Source organism: Gymnodraco acuticeps, unplaced genomic scaffold, assembly GCF_902827175.1.
Source record: "Gymnodraco acuticeps unplaced genomic scaffold, fGymAcu1.1, whole genome shotgun sequence".
Lineage (NCBI taxonomy): Eukaryota > Metazoa > Chordata > Actinopteri > Perciformes > Bathydraconidae > Gymnodraco > Gymnodraco acuticeps.
This window is the reverse complement of record NW_022991154.1, coordinates 2,990,376-3,013,097: the sequence shown is the minus strand read 5'-3', so window position 1 is coordinate 3,013,097 and position 22,722 is coordinate 2,990,376. Positions and strand designations below refer to the sequence as shown.

The 22,722-nt window shown below is 37.8% G+C and overlaps 1 protein-coding gene across 1 annotated transcript; it reads right to left on the bottom strand.

Moving 5' to 3' along the window:
* Positions 1-3,221: 3,221 nt before the first annotated feature.
* Positions 3,222-5,011, bottom strand: LOC117560557 (regulator of G-protein signaling 5-like). The gene is made up of 5 exons (XM_034237472.1): positions 4,882-5,011; positions 4,560-4,643; positions 4,389-4,450; positions 4,099-4,265; positions 3,222-3,974 (listed from the first exon to the last, which is right to left on the bottom strand). Exons 1-5 carry the CDS (start codon positions 4,923-4,925, stop codon positions 3,777-3,779), a joined length of 555 nt encoding a protein of 184 aa, XP_034093363.1. The 5' UTR covers positions 4,926-5,011; the 3' UTR covers positions 3,222-3,776.
* Between the last annotated feature and the right edge of the window lie 17,711 nt (positions 5,012-22,722).

The window sequence follows — 22,722 nt, the reverse complement described above, 5'->3', positions numbered from 1 at the left end:
CTTTACGTCTTCAATAAGGTCAGTACAATCTTTGTAAAGATGTTTATTCATGTCACAAGTTTGAGAAACAAAAGAGAAAATATATCATAAAGGCCGTTACCAGGTTTATTTACAGCGTTTCACTGCCCCCTGGTGCAGTGAAATAAACTCATGCAGGCTATCAGTTCTTCTTTATCACCCTGGAAAACCTAGATATTATATTATATGTAATTCTTTCTTGCAGATTTTTTTGAAAAACTATTCCAAATAATAAGGTTTGCAAACCTTGCTCAATATTAAAATAAATAAATAATAATTATATTTGCATTTGATTGCAATTCATACAAAAGGCACGCATTATCCTATTTGTATGGTCATTCTTTTTAATTATGTAATAATGTTAATGTGATTGCGACAGCTTTGTCTTCTGTATCTGTTGGTTACCTAATAATGTGATACACTATTGGTTATTTGCCCATTTAGTGTGTGTAATCATTTCCTTATCCTTTTGAAAATATAATATATACACATATTTTTTTTAAACTAATATTTACTTTAGACTCCTTATCACAGGATATGGACTTGGTGTGGGTATGAGTTTTAAGGAACAGGGATTTGCTCAACTTTTTTATGTTAATGTATTTATCTTGACCCCATATTTCGGAACCACTGACAAGAGTTAATGGTTCTACTGTATACTGAATTAATTTACAAATGTCCAGGTAAAACCTAATGATTACAACTCAAACCACTAGATGTCAGTGTCAATTCATAATTATACCAAAAAGTACTGGTGTAGTAAGTACAGCTGTGACCACCAACAATACAGAGAGAGTAATTAGGGAAACATATCTATCAGTTGTGCCAGGCAGCCTTATGTTATGAAACATGATTTTTTAAAGACATGAGGCCTTTTCCCTTTCTAAAGTTGGAAATAAACGAGAATTTAATCTGTAATTCAGTTATGTATCCTGGGACAAAATGTGTCCTACCCTGTGAAGTAAAGGTAGTCTAAATGCTGGCTTGGAGCATATTGATTTTGATAGCGCTCCATCATAAATGTAGGTAAAAATTGTACAATTGTATAACTGTCCACTGCTCCCATTTTTGGTTAAAGGCATGTATTTTATCAACTGTTATATAACATCTGCCATGATATAACCGGTTTACCTCTGAGATGTATTTAATGTAGAATTCGATCAATGATTGCAGTGTCCTAGATGTCGGTAATTATGTAGTTAATACATGCAAAGCAGAAGGTCTGGTGATGCTGTATAAAGACAAAGTGAGTCCACATGGGGTGGGATGCATGATAGAATGTTTGGATTAAACAAATACAGGATATTCAACCAGGAGATAGGGGGTTTGTTTCCTACTTTAATCCCAAACTAGTCAGTTTACAAACTAAATCTACAATCCTGTCTTTTCCTTAAACAAGTAAGTAGTGTATTGGAGTATATTAACATGTTGTGTTTATATACAGTAAATGGGTCAGCAATCAGAAGGGTTTTTTAACCTTTAAAAACAACCACCCAATCAGTGGTGAAAATACTACGCGTGGTCAGTGCAGGGGTACAACCATTACCTCACATTCTGTAAATAAAGGCCCAATTTAGGCAACTACTTGCAGGCAGCAGTTATATACATAAACACAATCTGTTGACATCTAGATGTTGTTGGCCAAAAACTAGACGTATGAAATATTAAATGTTGCCTTAATTCCTTTGTGGCCATTAGGGGGCAGAAATACTCAAATGTGAGGCAACACCAGAAATCATTCATATCTATCTGCTTGATGGATCCAACCTCAATATTCACTTTAAGCGCTTGTGAAGTCTTCAATAACTTTCAGAAGAAACACAATATTATTTAATTGCTAAATGTTTTGCTTTACGTAACATACACCCACAGTTGAATGCTATTTTGAATAGGAATGCAGCTACAAATATGTGTCATTTTGAATGTATCCGTCGATAAGTTTCTAGATTTATTTACTAACTCTTTTGGACACATCTGAAAAAAGTTAACTGTGTCCATCCAAGTTAATCAAATGCAAAGGTGATGTCTAAAATAATGTTGTTTTGTTAATTTGATTCCCAAATATTATTTGATTATATTATATAATAAGTGGAAAAGTAGGATATCTCCATAATAAAGAGGCTGAAAACAGCATATTCTGCCATTTTTGAATGAAAAATGACTTGACGATGAAGGTATTATAAAAACAGTTGGCCATTCATTTTTGTAAGTTGGCTCAACAATTAGATAAATAATCATTGCAGGCTTACTGGGAGTATGTCTTCCTAGTATTCACCTACTACTAAAAACTGATACCACATTATTCACAATGTGTCAACATTTACAAGTACAAGTAGTACAACCTGTATTACAGATGGCCGTTGTTATGCTTATATCTGGATACAAATGTCAAAGGGTCACTATGGAGTTGGTGTCAGCATTATGAGATGTTTATATTCATCAGGCCTTTGGACCAGCTGTTGTCCACCTCAAACTGGCGCCACTCTACACTGATGACATCTGAATATGCAGAATAGACATCCAGCCACATGTTGTACTGCCTGCTGGCAAAATGTACTTTATCAAAGCAATCATAGTGGCTGTACATTTTAATGAGAACAAATTAGATAATAGCATAACTTCTGTAATTAATGCATTATGACCAGAGGGCTTCACATCATCCTTTATGTGTTTCCTGCATGCTTGGTTAGCACACAGTGTAAGTCGTTCTCCAGACAGATAGTGGTTTTGCTGTCATTTATTACCTGAAGTCGTTGAGCGCGTGCAAACAGTTGCTAAGGTGATAATAACATTTATTGCTCTATCTATTACGTTAATCCCGTCGCATGATCTCTTTGTGCTTCCTGTTTGCTAGAGGGCTCTTTCTCATTCGCATGATATGGGACAAAAGCTCAGAGCAGGCGGCTGCTGTCATTGTCTGTGTTCTTTACGAGTGGTTCCCTTGGTGATTAACAGTTGTGCACAACATTAGCTGCAAAATGCCTCATGATAGAGTGCAAATATACCATTGTCCTTTTTATATCAGGTAATTTGAATGATTAAACATGCAGACTTTTTTTTTAGGTGTGTAAATACAGTACTCCACTTGACCTTTGATCTCCATGTAAGTCAATTGACCAAGTATGTGTGACTGCTATAATTCCCATAGAGTGTCATAATAAATGTGTTATCACCACATGTTATTTTTCAATAAGGACAACCCATTTGAGCATGTTGTTCCAATAATTTATTGAAGTACGTACAAATAAATACAACATATAGTTAAATAAATATTATATTATATAAATTAAATCTCTGTTTTTCATTGTGTTGGGTAAAAAAATAAGAGATATATTACAGGCAAATACATTAAAATACAAAATCATAAAGGACCATACAAGCCTGTTCACAAAGAGTGTAAGACTTTAACTGAGAAACATTACACACCACAGCCACAAAAATCTGTTCATGGCAAATACAAGTGCTTTCTTCCTTTCTTCCTGTTTGATTGGCACTCAGTCTGTTGTACCGTTATTGAATTGTAACGTCCAAACTTCATCTGTGTTCACACAACAGTTCACTCAAGGGATCCACCGTTTTCCCTTTCTCTTCAACCTTCGGGCATCTACCGAACACGGCTATTTACGGCCGCTCCTGGGACAATCCGACGTTTCTGTACCAGAGACCAGCTTCATGGTGCAGTCCCTAACGTTTAGCTTTGCCTTCTCAACCATTGAGGGCGATCAACTAAGAACACTCCATCGTTTAATGGAGAGAGTTCAGGGCTTCTTGGTTGCCGTGGCGCTGGGTTTGGCTTGGCAAACTAAATCCCCGTAGGCTTGTGAGCGGAGGAAGCGAGGGAAGCAGTCTTTAGCCATCAGCATGTAGATCTTATGCTGGGCCGGGTCGAAGGCATCGGTTGACGGCTCCTGGATGTTTGCTCTGGTGATGTCACGAGTTTCATGGTCAATGTTAATCTATAAAAGAGACAAGGAGACATCATGATTAGTTACTTAGAGGCTACGGGAATACATTTGTTTCTTGGGTCCCATCATCTATAAGGATTAATATTTTACTCGTTTGAGATGGATGCTTTCTTACCTCTCGTGGAGCATCAAAGCCGATGAATTCATCGTAGATCTTCTGGGCTTTGGCTGACAGTTTGGCAGGAGACTTGGTATTTCTGTAGTCTTCACACGCAAAGTAGAAGGAAATGTTCTCCTCGCTAAACTCAGACACTAGGAAAGCTGTGAAGGCACACAGTCCATCTGAAGAAAGAGAGGATATTTGATTAGTTAAAGCACATCATTTTACTGCAGGGGCTGCATGTGGCATGTATTTGCATATGTTTTTTGGTGTGCAGATGTATCAGATTTTTTATTTATACTTACATTTGCTTGACAAGAGTTTTTCAAAGGACTGCTTCCACCCAAGGCATTCCTCCAGGGTTGGCCTAAACACAAAAGAAGCAAGATTAGTATAAACCAAGAATTGTATTCAAGCTCACAATACATTTCAAATGAATAGCTACTAATAAGCAGTACAGTAAATGTGATGCTTACTTGTTTTGCCCCATTTTGCTGCAGGATTTATTCCAATGCGATTTCAGCAAAATGCTTCTCAGTCTTTCTTTTAGCTCCATAGCCCTGTTAGAAAGAAAAAAAAATGTTAGTTTTATATTTCACACTACATTGATTGCATACTGACACGCCATTATTCTTCAGTAAAATTCAGCACTGCATTTATCCACACTGAGTACAAAGCCTACAATAAACATAAGCTCAGACCAGCACTCTTTTAGCGTCTTAAAGGTTCTCACACAGATACACAAAGACAGTGTTTTTCATATCCCCAAACATCCACCATGCATGTAGCTTCATTTACCTTTCTAAGCAGCTTGCAGGCAGTGATGATAGTCCTTTGCACATACTGTAGCAGCAGGTTGGAGGTAGTAGAGGTGATATGTCGTTGAGATGGCAGTTAAATATCCGTTTAGAGAAGCTCAGTAGGGAGCAAGGTTGTCTGTGTGTCGGAACAGAGCCACAGCAGAGGCTTTATAGTCCTACCTCCCTTGCTTCGTACATATCACAAAGCCTCTCAGCCAATCACTGAGAGGTAGGGGGAAAGAGAGATAAAGAGAGAGACGCTGAAGTGAGAAAGTGGGGGAGGATATGCAAGGACAAGGCTGGGGAATTACTGTGAGTTGATAAAAGCCACTGATGAACAGTACACTGTTTTTATTGCCTGTCCCTGAAAACACAGCGGTTAAGCTTTAAGTGTTTTATTTCCACCCTATTCTTTCAAAACAACTTATTTACACACATGAAAAAAGAACATTTGTGCCAGTGTGTTGATGTGACAATAACATAGCCACCTTTTATATATATTTTACACATACAATTAAATGTTGCTGAACATTTTCCTCAATAAAACAATGACTCCAATTTAAAGTGGCTATGATATAATTTATTTGCTATATTTCATATTTTATTATTCTTTTTTTAAAATACATTTTAGCTTGAAAGTAGTTATTTTATCAAAAACAACAACTCTGAGTTTCCCCTGTATGCATACAGGTTTCAATCCAAACAATCTGTATGATATATCCTTGCAAGAATATATGCTAAGCACACCCTGTGTGGTCAAATCGTTTCCTGTCAGCTTGTTTGCACCTTTGTTCACATTTCCTGGTTCTGTTTTACACAAATAAGACATCATTGAAGAAATGCGTAAACCTTTTTAGTGGACACACACAATAACACCCTGCCTCTTTATGGACCTGATAAAGGTGCTCACTCCAGGGACTGATCGGAAGGAAAGGTGTTATTGACTCTGTTTGATTACATTACTGTAATCAAGCGGGAGGTACAGACAAATGCTTGGCACAATAAAGCTGAAACATCTCCCATATGGCGAGCTGCGGTTTTGTTTATCTAGGATTTTATCATCATATAATTCTAATTAGAGTAGCAGTAGAAAAAGTAAAGCAATATTTGACAGAAGGATGGTAATAACTTACACATTATTTGAACTGTGTAGTGTTGTCTGACATATTTCCAAAGTAGTGAAGTTGAGTTGAATGATCAGAAATCATTCGTAAAATGTTTTGCTTTTATGAATTTGTTGATGTTTTCTTCAATGGTACAACAAGACCCAGATAAGAACAATAAAGGACCTCCAACCAAAAACAGTAGAGACATTGTATTGAACCCGTTATGCCAGAATATTGCCATTGGCACTTCTGGGAATTGAGACCCAATAGTGTGATAAAAGGACATCTCTATAAAAAGCACTTATTATCAAATGTCAGTGGTTTTTCTAAGGAATATTAGATAACATTATTTTTGCTTTAAGCAGCTGTTGGAGATTCAGGGATGTCAGTTTGTGTCTTCTCTTAAGAGAGAAGGTATAATGCTAAAACGTTTTTTTTTGGTACATAGGCTACTGTACTAAAACAGGGAACTGTTTTTAAATTTGAAATAAACCGTAAGAGTGCACCACAGCTAAGACCAACATAATCACATGCCAACACAAGTAAGAAATAACTTCCTATATTATTATATATGTATTAAAGGCTACATGATACCCTAGGGTTAGGTTTACTTGGTTGGGTACGAGGTTTTAGGCACTGCAAATTGAAAAGGAGAACAAATTGTGTTTTTGTTTGGTCTACTTTCTTTTTTTCCTTTTTGGCAGCAGAATAATACACACGGGTGCACAGGTCAGTTTCTACAGCAGGAGGGCAGTTACTGGGAACTGGGTCAGGATGCAGTGCACATGTTCTTACCCATGGTCATGGTTGTAATGGTATCTTGACAGCAGAGTCTCAAGTTTTGAATACACAGGCAATACGTTTTGTAGTGGAATCCAGATATATTGGGTTGATTATTTTAATGGCATTTTTATTTATTTTTTTACTCAATTTTGAACATTAGATAGACATTTATAATATAATTTATAGCTTTGTTCATTTGCACCCTGTTTCTTTTAGCAAGGCCGGATTAACCATATGGTCACACTGGGCACGTGCGCTCAACTTTATTACTACGCGGTGGTGGTGGTCTGTAGCCGAATCACAAACACACCTTCACTCATGTCACAATGACATTGTGTCACGTGAGTTGAACAAATGGATGGTGCCGGTAGCAGCCAAACGCCCAGCTTCACTAGTTTATTTTAATTTACTGCTACATTATACTTCTACTCCACTACAATTCAGAGACAATTCTTTTTTTCACATACATTTATTTGACAGCTTTAATTACTTTATTATTGAGGTTTTGGATTAATACACCAATTCATAATCAATAAATAATGTATTATGTATTATGTACTATTACAGATTACAATTGAAATCTATTGGATACTATTGGACACACTATAGCATGAATACACACAATATACAGTATATATGTAAATATATTATTATTATTTTTCTCCGAATGGGCCAAGGTAGAATTTGTTCTTTTACTTGTATTTTACCTTTATGTTCATTTATTATATATTTTTACCAAAATGTTGTATGTAGGACTTTTAGTTAACTGGATTTTTACATTGTGGTTTAACAATTTTTACTTCAGTAAAATATTTGAGTATTTTTTCACCACTGAACGGAACTGACCAAAAAGGACTTATAAATATGACTAAATATAACATTTCCGACTAAGATAACACTTGGTATAAAGGGAGTGTGTGCAAAGGGCATTTCCTGTGTCCCCAAACACATTTAGCTAGATCTCACAGTGTACCATGACAAAGTAGCACTGGTCAGTTTGAGTCAGCTATGTAGATTGGATGGCTGCGGCTGTGGAGGAAGATAAACACACAGGCATTACCTAACCTGTCCAGTTTCATTGTGTGGGGAAAGATTTAATTGCGCAATTTTTACTACCGGAAGAAAAACAACAAAAGGTTAGCCTGAGATGCCGGGGGGATCCCGGCCACCCACTCACCTACTCATACGGTGATGTCAGCACACTTCAGCGCATTTGTCAGCCCTGTTGAAAAAGGACAACCGGAAACAGGAGGAAAAAAAGCAAGGAAAGGAAAACACATCATACATGTATTGTGAGGCGAGGGACTTTTCTGAAAGCTGGGGATTCACTGTCCTTGATGCTAGCAGACACAACAGTACAACACGCTTACACAACATTAACGTTATTTAACTCTTTGCATCACTATACGCACCAACACTATTTTTATTATACCTATTTAACACTCTTACCCTTAGATACTCAGCACTGGATGATAACCTGTTCTGAGAAACATGAGACTTCTCCATTGATCCGTTTGTAGCTTTAGTCATTATTACAGATTAGAGTGATATGTGAGATAAAGCTCTGAAAGAGGGCTTTCATTTCCTATTCTCAGAAAAACTCTACTGGCTAAATCCCTATCTGAGATCTCAGCAACAGAGAGCTCCATTGTTGGATCAGACATCGTCTGGTGATGCTGTTTGTTGCCACTCGACTATCATGCATACAGTACATTCACACTGATGTTCCACAAATGGTTCGGTTTTAACTGTATTTTCTTTTAAATTTATGAATTTTTCTTTCAGTGAATTGCCATGAATGACAAACCCTGTTTTATGAATTGTCACACTAAGTTTCGAGGTTGAAAAGTATGGAGGCTTTCTGAGAAAACCCTTGTGCATCTATGACTATTTTCTGTACTAGAAAGATTGATTTTATGTTATCTATGTTTACAAACAAATATAATACTGTTTTACCCTTGACAGATTGATGTGTTCGGTTTGCTTACTCCAATGTGTCAACAGAAACAGAGTATTGTAAGGTATTTATTGAAATGACAATCTTCATACACCAACAGCTACTCAATGGCCTATATTAGCGGTATTTTAGGAGAAAACTGCTGGAAATGTTTTCCTGTATTAATGATAGAGGACCAGAAAACAGTACTAAATAAAATAACTTCACAAACTTCTATTTTTTTGTCAAAATGTTGGTTCATTTTGGATTTCTTTTTTTTGTTGTTTTCTCAAAGTTTCCAAATGGCCTTTTTGTGAGAACTCTGAAAATAAAACACTGAACGCAATGTATCTTGAGTGTGGACGTCACAATAATGAATGGCACCAAGGAAATGCATCACCAAGCAATCCTTATTAACAAAAAGTGACATTTACCTGTATGAATGAGTTTCAAACAAAAGGTCACATCATATTCATAGTTCGCTCCATCACCTCTGTGACAGAATGAAGGCCGAGGCCAGTTCAGGACATCTACGTCTCATGTCCCCCCCTTTTACCTCGACCCATAATTCCAGTCATATTATTTACTAAGCCTTTTTACCTCACACTACCTCAAATTTGAAGTCCTTTTTCAATCCCTTGCAATCTTGAGTCTGGTGAAGACCTTTCTGTTTCACGTGGGCTCAGCTGTGATGGAGGGACATTTAATCTTCAGCTCAGCGTGCTCCTTTCACAGTTCACCTCTATCTGGGTTCTGCTGCAGATATGAGAAAGCAGGGTTGGTAGACTTCTATCTTCAGGGGATGATGTTATGAGCCCCTCATGGTGTATTGTTGCCATAGAGGAAATTATTAATACATCCGATGACGTCCTTGATACCTCACTTTTATTTCCGTGTTGGAAACAGAACTGCACCAAACATCAACATAAAAACACCAAGAGTTACTGTGATTTCCAAAATGGCTAAAACCATCTGTTGCTTGCCAGCCCTAACCCTAACTCTTACCCTAGCTAACACTGGCAATCTTTATTTCCGGTAAGTGCACAACGCTAACCCTACCCTTTTGATATCCATATTTACATATCACAAAATGTTAGTGTCCAAATAAATAAACATCTTAAGTAGGTTCATGCTTTTATTTTTTAACTAGAAGCTAACAGTGTTTGCTACAAAAATATATTGTTCTTTGATCATAATACAGAATAATACAAAAACACTTGTGAATTATAATGCTTTTCAAACTTTTGACAGTGAAATTGGGTCAGTTGGAAGCGGTTATAGCACAACAATCTGAGGGATCCATGGAATCCATCTTTCAAGACGGTTGACCAGTATTGTGGAAATTCCAATAGTTGCCAGTTTATGAAGTACAAATTGCTAAAATAATTGCAATACCATCTGCATCAATCAATTAAAAAAATAAATATTTTATAGGTCATGTGATTCTCCATTCCATAATGATATGGGTACTTAACCCATGTTACAACGTTCCACCAAGTTTCCTGAAATGGGGCTAGTAGTTATTCTGTAACCCTACTGATAAATGAACAAACCAAACCAAAAGCTTTTTCTCCTTGGCAAAAGTAAAAAACGTGACTTTATAACGTATACTTTAGGTTTATTAGGGATATGAAGCAATATAGGTTTGCACAATCAACCTTCTCAGAATGAGGTTTACTGTTGAACATCTTGCTCCTTTTATTTATATTGATGATGACTATTTGTTGTGAACCGAGACACAGGACGCAGGACCCAAAAGCAGGACTCGGAGACAGTTGTCCAAAAATAGAATGTTCTTTAATAACAAAAACTAAATCGTACTTTCAAAAAATAGAAAGTAGTTAAACAGCCAACACTAAGTTGTACAGCAACACAAAAACTCACTTGGCAAAAGTCTAAAACGCAAGGTAGGTATCAGGAGTCAAAAGACCTAGGTGCTCACGACATGAAACATAGCGAACTGACAAAGGAACAAAGAACCACCAGGGCTATATATAAGTGAGGGGGATGGGCACACGTGAAAACAATCAGGGCAGGGCCAAGCAATCTCACGGGCGGGAAACACATAAAGGCAGGAAATGTGGGATCTGGAATGACAGGAAAGATTACTTTCAAAATAAAAACAGGAAGTGACAAGATCAAAACACAAAACTAGAGTAAAAACATAACTAAACCTAACATATCTGTCGAGTCACAACCAGAGATGGGGTCGTTACTAAAAAAAAGTAATATATTACATTACTTCGTTACTCTCTAGGCTACATAAAGTAACTCGTTACTTTACTCGCAGGGCCGGCCCGCCCCTCCCTGCAGGCAGATCACTCAGACTGCTAAAGTTTCAAATGTTCTCTTTAGTTCAGTTTCCATTGTCGCATAAGACTGATCCAGATCCTGAATGTTTTCCTATCTGACCATGGCTGTCCTCTGTCTCCTGCTATCTGTATATTTTGCGCAGTCTATCTCTGCTCACGCTGTTGCATCGGCGTGTTCTCCTGCGTGTTGGCCATGTGTTGCACTGGAACCAGACACCGCAAAGACTTCAGCCGAGCACGTACGAACTGCGCATGCGTGAGTGGCAATAACTCTCCTTACCAGCAGGCGGCGGTAGTGTGTATTCGTCATTCAAAACAGGCAACAGCCGGAAAATAGAGAAGAAGAACAGACGTGATATAAACAAACAACAAATAGCTGTGTGTTAGCTTCACCTTAGCATGTGTTCTTCTTTGCAGGTGTTTGTTGAGGTTTGATTATGACTGATTTTAGTAAGTAACGAAGTAACGCGTGTCGGGGCAATGTTAGTAACTGTAGTGTGATTACTGAATTATAAAAGTAGCGCGTTACACTACTCCGTTACCAACAAAATATATTATAATATTATATATTATTACAGTAACGCGTTACACCCAACTCTGGTCACAACACTACAGTGGCGGTTCTACAGGGTGGCAGCTGCCAACTCAGAAAAATGCCTTGCCACCCCAGCTGCCACCCCAGTTGGCAGCTTTGTTTTGAAAGAAAAGTTGTGGCTCATCGGACATTTATGAGAGAAAATCTCTAATGTCCGAGTGCAAGTGAATGCAGCACAAGACGTGAGCCTTGTAACCCCTCCCCCCCTGGCGCGAGCTTGGAAATATGATTGGCGGCGATTTCATTTGAACGGGGGACAGCGCAAAACGACAAGCATTTCGGATCCAAGTAGACTGAAGGAATGAGGTATTTGCGGTCAGGGTATGGCTGGGGTGGGCTACAGCCATACCAAGAAATGGCTTAGCACCACCATGAAAAATGATGTTAAGGTAAGCAAAATAAAGTCCGCCAACTCGCGCGGAGTAAATTGCACAGACAGCAGTTAGTCAGATTGATTTCAGTTGCCACTTGTCTGGAAATACCGAAGACTAGAAACGGTTTGAAAACTTTTGTCACGTAGTGATCGTCTTCTCAATAGAACATATTTGATAATGTCTTCTGGCCAATCAGAATCAAGATAACGGCGTGGTGTTGTTGCAGGAAGTCCCGACGGAGAATACTTTTGCTGTAGTACATCTCTATATACATCGATACAACATTACGTGTTGATAGAAATGAGACCCCACGGTGTGATGATTGATAGGTGTGTGGGCTGTCTTTCATGTCGACACACAGAACAATGGGGGCTATCCACCCTTATCCACAATGTAAAGTAATTCACAGCCTCTCCCTCTTCTCTCTGTGAGGAGCAGCAGGTTCAGCTTTCAGAACAAAGTAACAACAAACTAAAATGTCATTAATTTTTTTAAATATGTCGCGTAGTAATAGATTTATTTATTTCTCTTCTCAAGAGAGTACCAGAATGTGTATTTTATGTTAGTATTTCGAAAAATCTACTGGAGAGAATCCCCCCCAGACCCCCCTGCAGGGGTTGGGTTTTCAGCATGTCAACTCTTTCACTTGTGGGGAAATTGCAGGATTGGCTCCAGGTCGCCCTTTGTATTTACTACAAGACAAATGTGCCTTTTTATTTCATACAGTTCAATTTGGATTGAGACAGAGAAATAATCTAAACCTCACGCGTGGCGTTTCACTGTCAAGGGGAGCGTGTATGTAATTACATTGCAAATACTGACTTGAGCCCCACCACTGTATGGGTTAGCCCTACACTGTAAAATATTACCATGATTTCACAATATTTAGCTGTAATATTTTACAATAAATTACTGTTTTACCACTTTACAGTCTTTACCTGTGATGTTCACAATATAATACTGTAATTTTGAATTTCACAATGAAATCAATGCAGGCACAGTGAATTACTGTGAATGTACAGGATAAATGATTACCAGGATTTCACAACATGTTACTGTATTATTTCATAGTAAAATACTGTATTCAGACCATCCTCTGTGATAACACAATAAATTAAGTGATTTTCTTGCTTTTATCGCTCTTGCTTGGCTTTAAATACAAATGTATTTCTTTGGTGCAGGTTTTACTTAAGTTGAAAGAGGGCACCGCTGCATGTGCCTTAAAATAAACTATGCAACATATAAATCTATGTAAAATTGAAATTGTTGTCTTGGCTTATTGTTTTCAGGTGCTTCCTGTGCATTAATCCTGAGACGGGCTCGAAAGCCAAACAGAGGCATGGCAATTTAAACCCCATGTCAGCAGATTCTTCAGAAAAATAGATGACTTCGAGTGCATGTCTGTGTAGACATGTGCTCCCCTCCTTGTTTTATGTTCTGTCCCCCTGCTGCACAGGTGCACCTGGTCTGCCCCTGGCTCCGCCTCTGCCCAGGTGTTCCAAATTCCACTCAGCTGTGTATATATAAAGAGAAGCTGGAGGAGAAGGATGTCTCGCCTATCCTAACGCCGGGAGACACTCTCCTTAGAATACCTCTTTGCCATTTTGAGCTGTAGGCCATATTTTTGCAGATGTGTTTATGTTCAGCCTGGAGGACCTGGTAGTCCAGTTTTTCGTGGCTTCATTTTGTTTCCCATAGGGTTTATAATGGATTTCTGGTTAGGGGGGGGAAGCTCTGGGTCCTACGGCCCATGGTGTGGCTGGCTCGGGTTCCCTCCTTCTGTTTGTTCCTTTTGGCCAGTCCTCCAGACCTCTTTTTGTTTCGTTTGTGTGAGCAAACGGCTGATTATCAATAAATGCTCGTTACCAAGTACCGGTTATTGCGTGTATTCATGTTGTGGGTCTCAGCACGAGCCACTACCGCGGAGTAGAGGTTGGGGCCGTGTCCAAGACACTGTGAAATGTACTTTGCACTTCAATGGAGTAATACAAAGTTAAAATGGGCATTTTCTTTGTTTTTCTTTGTTGATTGAGCAGATTCAATTGTGTAGTTATGGTAAAATCCCAGTGAACTAGTCAAATTTACAATATGTTATCGTATTATTTACATTTTTATATTTACAGTAAATTACTGGCTACTGTGTTGCATTACTTCTACAGTAAAAGTGTGAAAATACAAATAATTACTGTAATTTATGTACAGCAAGGTACCATAATACCACAGCTCTGTACTGCTATATCACAGTAATTCCATGGGCATGGCAACTGTAAAGTCACAGTATTTAGTTGTACTTTTATTCTAATTTACTGTAATATATCTACAGTAAATTACTGTGAAATATTTACAGTCAATTACTGTGAAATATTTACAGTCAATCACTGTGAAATATTTACAGTCAATTATTGTGAAATCCATGCAACTAGTAGCCAGTAATTTACTGTAATTGTACAGCCAAATATTTTACAGTGTACCATAGATTACCCAACACAAATACTCTGGAGCCTCCACTGTTTGCGGTCTACAATGACAGAGAAGAGCCTGTCAAGTTTGGCTGTACTCAGCATTGAATCAAAACGCACCATAGCTTTAAATCGTTTGTGAGGCGTTTTGCTGAACAAGATGGTAATCGCCACATTCAGCTGTTATAGGCATGCCAACTTGATGCTCTGCTCACGGATGAGTCGATGAGAATAATAAACTGTTAAGATGATGACCTTACGTGTGTAAATATATCTTTCTTCTGTGTGGGGTTCTGCCCCCAAAAAACTGTTTCAAGCCCTGAGAAAGTCAAATAAGACGGTGTGTAAAACTACACTGCCCAGCCAACAGAAAGTAACCACTTTGATTTAACTAGGCCAGTGGGTAAGGACTTTCCACTGGATCATAACTGCAGCGATGTTTATGTTTTAGCTGAATACATGTTTTTTAACCCTAACTGGTGCAGTTAGTCACTTCTTTAATGTTTGTTATTTCTGATGTAAAGTCAAGGTTGTAAGTGTTTGCAATGAAGTCGTGGGGCGCTGAACTGTTCCTTTGATTCTTTTGATATATGATAATAATTACTTGTCTTTCAAATTTGAAGGAGGGTGAGCAAGCATCTTGAGGAACTTTCATCATTAACTCCTCCAAAATATATAGTTTATTCAATAATAAATGAATATGTGAATCATAACAGTGATTGACAGCTGATAGGAATAATATGATTGTTAATAGTATCATATTCATTCAGACAAACATCGATGAGACAGTTAATTAATGTACTTATTGCAGCAGTCTGCATATATTTGGTACCCCTGGTATTGTTCAGTTAAAATTCATTAAATGATGTGTGCCACCTTATATTTATATGTAAGGCTTTACTGATGTGCCACAATAATGTCACCTAATGTTATTGAGTTAAAATATTAATATTGTGGCTTTCCAAGTTAACATTGATTGATATGACTGCGATTAAATCAGCATATACTTCTGCCAGGGGACGCCACCCCTGAAATTCTCCTGCCACCCTCTTGCCACCCCATGAATATTTTTCTAGATCCACCCCTGCAACACTATTCAGCTAGAAAATACTGAGGTCCGGAGTACAGTTCAGTTCTCCACATGCTTCAACAAGGAGGCTGCACTCCTTTGCTTCCAGATGAAGTACTAACCAGCTGTTAAATTGGCTTTGCTTTGTGATGCCGATCGCAAATCTCTTCGACAATACAGAAATTAGACATTATTCTTCAGAACACACACGGAGCAGCTGTTCTCATTTCACACACACTGAAAGTGAACTAGACATGTTTTTTATGTGCAAATGTATAGTGCACTGACAGACTGAGCAGTGAGTAATACTCAAGGATTACAACATTTGCACAAAATCCTAAAGACTTGTTTGCCTGTTTTTGCGAGAAAGTTTTCAAAAATATAGCAGATAAAAACATATTTAAGCAATAACCCTGTGTTTATGGTTGTTTTGTGTCAATGGCCTGTACTGTATGTGTTGAAGGAGAGAAGCTGAATTAGGAAAAACCCAACATAATGTTCAGGTCAATGCCACAGGAAGATGTCTGTAATGTTTCCCGGCATTGCATCGGCTTTTCTGTTTGTTTGTTTTTTTCTCAAGGTCCCTTAGAGCGGTGACTCAGTGCAGACTAGATTAGGACAGCTGAGAGCCCATTAAAAGTAATGACTGACTGGAAACATTCAATCAGAAAGGTGAAGCGTTGGGAAATTCTTGACGATGGATCGGAAAATGATTAGAAATGTCGCAAATGGAGATAGAAAAGGATGGATGATTGAGGTTACATTGTCCGGATGTTTCTCCAGTATTCATCATTTGTTGTGATCTATAGCCAAATATTTCTCTATTGACAAAGACATTTATTCAAAGACTTTGGTCATCCTTAGTTCATAAAGAATTTTGGTCTGGATTATGAAATTCCATCTGCAAAGCGTTTGACCAATTTCAATCCTGAAAAAGTAAACATCTGCATTTTGTTTTAACTCTCTCACATTTTGAAGGGATAAAATAGAATTTAAAAAAAGGTTTATACCACCGTTATCATTCTATTATTTAACTTTCCAAAATAAATGTAATTTGGAAATATCCCAAAACCTAAAAACTATTCATTTAAAAATGTAAAATCGGCCACGCAGCTCTATAGATATGCTGTCCTATAAAACACAGATGACAGGTGACATAATTGAATTGCTGCCTTTACTGAAAATGTGACATGCCAAGAAACAGCATCACCTTTAAATGAGGCTAAATCCTTGTTTGCCTGGACTTTTAATAGAGTTAAAATGTCACATGTGTTTTCCACACGTTGCACCATGAGGGTAACAGATCACATGGCTGTGTCATTTTGAAGAATCTCATCAGAAATTTATTTTTTCCCTTTTGATTTTTTATATGAAACCACCTTGGCTTAAGTTCGCAAGATGTGGTCTGCCTACAGAATGTGAGGGAAGAAGGCCTCATTTTTTGTAATGGAATTACAAATTATTTTAATTTAGGAAAATCAAATCTCTGCCATTTATTTTATAAAAAAATACATATTTTGCGTTCGAATTTCATAACATGTATAACATGTATGTAGTTTTATGATCAACTTTGATAAAACCTAATTTTCCCAATTTATAAAAATAAATTGGAGTTGTTCCATAGCCTTCCAATATTTGTGAAGTGTTACTGTTTGGTCTCAGAGGGAGTGAGTCTGGCAGTGTGCATGGAAGAGCCTCAGGTTGCTCATCTGTCTGATAGTCCTCCGGGGAGTGGGGGGGGGGCATCCTGCGGCGGGCTGTGCCAGATGCTCACTGTGGATGTTAAACAATAACCACTGGAGTATGTTCTCCCATCAGCAACACTGTGATCCGTAAAGAGGTCAGCCGAGCCTACATTATGCAAACTCTCCTGAGATTAAATGTGATAATCTGTGATGTGTTTTTCATTACTGGTCTTCATTGCTGTGCTGCTTTTAACTACATAATGTTATGTTCAAACATCAACTGGAGTTTTTATTATTTTATTTTGATGTTCTGTTGAAGTTTGCACTCCATTTGGTCTGTTTGGTTATGTAAGAAGATGTGTGTAGTCATACTCACGGGACCAAATACTGTGTACTAGATCAATTTGTACCAATATATTGTCAACATAATTCATATTATGCACAAGGTCAGCATCGGGTCAGCTCGAGTGGGTCTGAAAAAACTACTGTAAATAATTCATCAACCTTTTTTTCTGAAAGATTTTTATTGAAACAAACATTAAATAAATCACCCAAAATATCACAAGAAACTGCATAAATCACACTGAAACAGATCACAATTCTACATTTTCCCCGAAGAAACAAACAAAATGGAAACAGACAATCCCCAAAAATCACAAAACGCAGCACAAAATTAAACCTATATGTCCTTATAAACACAAACACACAAGAAAGACCAGCAGGCCTAATAACCCCAAATAAACTTGAAAGATTACATTTGTGGACAACCAGCAACCAGTTCCACTGTGCTGCCACCTTTTGAGGATTGAGCATTATCTTTGGTAATCCCTTTTTCATTTCCTTTTTAAATTAAATCATAACATTAAACTGGTACTGCAATATTCTCGACCAACATACAAAACAATGTTCTCTACTGCTAATTAAACACATGGTATTATGAATGACCAAGTGTTATCTTCAAAAGATAACACTTGGTCATTCATAATACCATGTGTTTAATAACATTTAGTTGTAACATGTGAGTACCTTGTTTCTTCTTAGCAATATGCTACTACCTCATCGGTCTATGAGCTGACTTCTGAGTTATTACCACCTCATTTTTTTAACATTATGACATAGACAAATTCATAATTTATTGGGTAAATATTTACATACAGTATTTGGTAGAGCGTTCCACAAACACTGGTAACTAGGGACTCAACCTTTTTACAAATGACTTTGGGAAAATCACGAGACATTGTAGGATTTTAAACAATGATTGAATTAATGGGTGTCTACCACAGCAAGCACATGTGCCACAGGTCCATGCCTGTAGATGCTCTCCACATTTATTCGTCACATGTTGGAGGTATTGGAGTGAAATGCATTCACACCAGTGCCTTCAGTTTTCTGGTTGAACATGTGTTGTGTGCATCAGTTCTCTCACATGTGCTCTTCTTTTGAACCTTAAAGATGACTGAAGCCATTGAAGTGTGTGATGTGAAGTGTGTATTGGAGAAAGGTGTGAGAGAGTAACAGGGTTATTTGGCAGAGCGGAAACACATTTCATGGTCATGAATAAAATATAAATGCTATCATCTCCAACAAAACCCCCTCCAGCTGGTAAATGTCTGAGAATTGTAAGTGGTCCTTTACAAGTACAGCATGCCCTGGATAATCACTGATAATGATTAACTCAACACTGATTGGCTTTGTTTTGTCTGCTGTACCCCAGTGGTGAGGTGGTGCAATGTCTGCCGCTGACAACAACAGGACTGATATTTGACTCTTGTCAACATCACATACAAATGAATGTGCCTGCTGCCTCGGAGATCATAATAAACAATCAGTTGTGTCAAAAGCCGAGAACACCAAGTACTGTTATTCTCAGAGACTGTTGTTTGTGACTGAAAACAAGAGGTAACACCCTATTAGACAATCCAGTCCTATGAAAATGTAATTAAGTAAGTACCTGAGGGTACATTATAATTACATTTAGCTGATAGTTTTATTGAAATTAATGTACAATAGGTTCAATCAACCATGAAGATATGTACTCAAAACAGTGAGGAGCTTGGTCCAACATTTTGGAGGCAAGATAGCAAACAGGTACGGTATTATTGAAATCTGGCTATTACGTTAAAACTGCTCTTTACTAATAATATACCCAAATAAAGCATGTTGTTATGAGTGTCAAATGACCACCCTACAATTGTTGAATTATTATGAATGTAATCTTTATTTAACAAGGACCATGCATCAAAAAACGTTTTTCTCAAAAAGAGAAGAGATCTTTTATGAAAGAATCAGGAATAGTGGGTGAATATTATTTTCTAAATATTCAGGTAGGATTCCTGCAAATTCTAATTCTAACTGCTAACTCTGAAAATGCACAGAGATGTAACGGACTTCCCTTTGGGTGCACTTTTGCATGCAAGCTCTCTTATATTTCACCTTTTAATTGAATCCAATGTTGAAAACATATTGACCAATGGAGTGTTATTTTACAACATCACAGTCTTGTGAGACTGGTTAGCCTCTGATCATATACAACATGTTGTAACACGGACAGTCAGATGTGTTTTGTTGTTTTTCCCGTCCAGCTTCTGTTGTTTGTTTCAGAGCTGTACACAGCCAGTAATCAACTGCCCTGCACATCGTCCCCCTGATCTATAGTCATGGCAGCGCTGCACCATGGGTATTATGTTTACTATTGATTAAAAAAATAGAGATGAAGAGAGAGAACAGAAGAACTGCCGTGCAGCAGGAGGGCAAAATAAACAAATGTTAGAATGATGAAGAGATTCAGCGATACTGATGTCATTACTACAGTTTTCCTTCATACAAAAAAGTCATACATTGAATTCATGGTTTGAAGTCAGTTAACAAAAGATCGTGTTTCAAACATGTTGTGCTGTGGTTAATCCAAGTAAAAACCTCTATGACTAAAAAGTGAATCTATAATATTATATATATTTTCAGGGATTTTTTACATTTTGGTTGTTGCAAAATGTAAAAATCGCCAAATTAAAGGCTCAACATTAAAGCATGTAAGCATGCAACAATACAAATATGAACCTCAACTCCTGGATAATAGGGCCCCTAAAATGTTGTATGATTAAGGCAAAAAGTTGAGTTAAAATGACTTTAAAATCTAAAGTCCTCAAACCAAATAGTAACTGCATGATGAATGTGTCCACTTCTTATCGCAGGTAACTGAACAACTAAAATGTGATCAGAAGGAAAAGGTGTTTCTTATTTTTTTTACTTATCTTTATGGAAATACTGTACAAGGTTTGCAGAGTAAAGCAGATTAAATCACCGGCCCCATTACACTTTCCCACCAAAGTGGTCCCTGAGCCGGTTTGGAGCTATAGTGCCCGATTAAGAACCGGTTCTTCCTGTTTCCACTGCAACTGGGCCTGCTCTTTACTCTGAAAACCGGTTCTTAGCTGGCACCACTGGACAGCCCGTCAAGAACCAATTACCAAATAGCAGGTTTACGTCGGAGGCTGTGGCGCTATTAACCTGAGCAATAACAGTTTGTAGTGAGTACACTCATTACCACAGATAGGTTGTACCACTTTAGCTGTGTTGGCTGCATTAACAATAGACTGGCCCAGATAAGCTTTTGTTGTGTCTACCGAGTCGGCTGCTGTCCCACATTCAACCCATCTCTTTATTCCCTGAGTTACTGACACATTACCAACAACAGCAAAGTTATAGGATATGTAATCAGTGGGCGACACCTTTTCCACCAGTGCCCCACATATGAGAAAAGAACATTCGTTTTCTCATGAGTGGTGCTGTAGTAAGTAAAAATACTGACACAAATGTACAAATATTTTGTTTTTCATTATTTTCTTTGTTTGATTCCTCATTGTTAAAAACAGCTGCCACATCTAATGTAAGATGTGTAGAAAGGTAAGGTTTAAATGTTTAGCAGGGTCGGTTTCAATAGCATTTCAATCAGGAGAGACTTAATTTGGTTAAAAGAACATTTATTGACACGTCATATGATAAATCTTTGGTGATTAGACCCCAATCCTGAAATCGTATATCTAAAGGGGGAAATGCAGCCGTGAGCATATAGGGAACCCCCCCGGGGTCTAGACACTGGTGATGATGCTGAAGATCTGGATTTGATGAGGAGATGGGATGAAGAGGAGGTGTGATGAGGTCTTTGGATTAGCTCTCCTGGCACTGGATATGATGAAAGGAGGTGGATGGGGAGGAGGCGGGCGGCAGCATGAAAACCTGAAATCACAACTGACTGCAGGAGAGAGGAGAACCATTTTAAAGTTTGGCTGCAGCACGGTATTGGCTGCTGGAGAATGAGGTGACATGTAATAGGTTAAAGAGAACGCCTGTGATGAGCTGATTATATGCAGCTGCGGCGTGAATGTAGATATAGCCAGTCTTCCTGAAAGAACTTGCGCTGAGCTTCATTTATCTTATTGTCATAAATCAGCCAGATTAAAAAAAATTCATTTCATGTATTCACTGTTAATTATTCAAACATAATAGTAGCTAGGAACCAGATATTCAAATCTTTAATCTCTTCTAAAATAAATAAAATGGAAGGTTTATAAAATGGCACTGTAATCGAGGTCAATCCGTCATCTGATCTGTAGATGGATGCATTTTTCATAAATCTCATAGACTTTTGGTATTGAGACTGAAGTCACACAGTGCACACCAACATAGATGCAGATTTGTTTTTAATTGCAAAATATAGGGGGGCGAGGATGCATTCATGTGGAACACAGTAACATACCATATAGGGCGATATGTTGTTCAGCCAGTTGTGTATTTCCAACTGTTTTGCCTTTAAAGTACACATGCAATAAACAAAATATCTCCCCTAAAATCTTTTCAAACAACCTAAAAAGGAGTGCAAACGCTGAGGGAGCACAATTCAAACACATGTTACTGACATATCAACCCAGTCTCACAAAAAAACGTGTAATAACTACGTTGGTCCACAGCTTGGGACGTAGTATTTCTACAAAAACGCCTCTACGTTTTTTTTCACCATTCATTCCAATGAATGGTGTCACGTGATCTTCAAATTTCTCCCTGCAGAAAAAAAAACATGGCCGACATTTGTTTTATTCTCGGTGGAAAATGGCTATTTTAAAGTTAGTTTGGCCATTCAAATGCGTTTTGATGAGGGGAAAATAACGTAGATCTATGCCACAATTTTAGATGTGGATTTTGTTAAACTAATATGTTTGCGCTGTGGACCAACACTATACATTGACAGGGAAGGGGGTAGCAATAAAGATAACATCATTAAACAGTTACACAACATAACATAAATAATATCGATGGCAGCGTCCCTAGCAACCACCTTGGTAACAATGAAAACGTTGTATGGACACAATTTCCTGAAGTAATCTTCGGAATAACTAGCAAACTAAAGATCATGTACATCCACTGCACACATAATCTGAAATAACAACTCATATTTCTCGCATCAAATGACATCAAAAGGCATTTTAATGGCCAAACTAACTTTAAATAGGCATTTTACACCGA

Excerpts from the sequence above, each read along its gene's own strand:
- LOC117560557 (XM_034237472.1), bottom strand. The coding sequence starts at position 4,925 with ATGTGCAAAGGACTATCATCACTGCCTGCAAGCTGCTTAGAAAG. Across the intron at positions 4,266-4,388 it reads AAAACTCTTGTCAAGCAAAT|ATGGACTGTGTGCCTTCACA; the intron begins GTAAGTATAAAT and ends CTCTTTCTTCAG. Across the intron at positions 3,975-4,098 it reads GCTTTGATGCTCCACGAGAG|ATTAACATTGACCATGAAAC; the intron begins GTAAGAAAGCAT and ends TCTCTTTTATAG.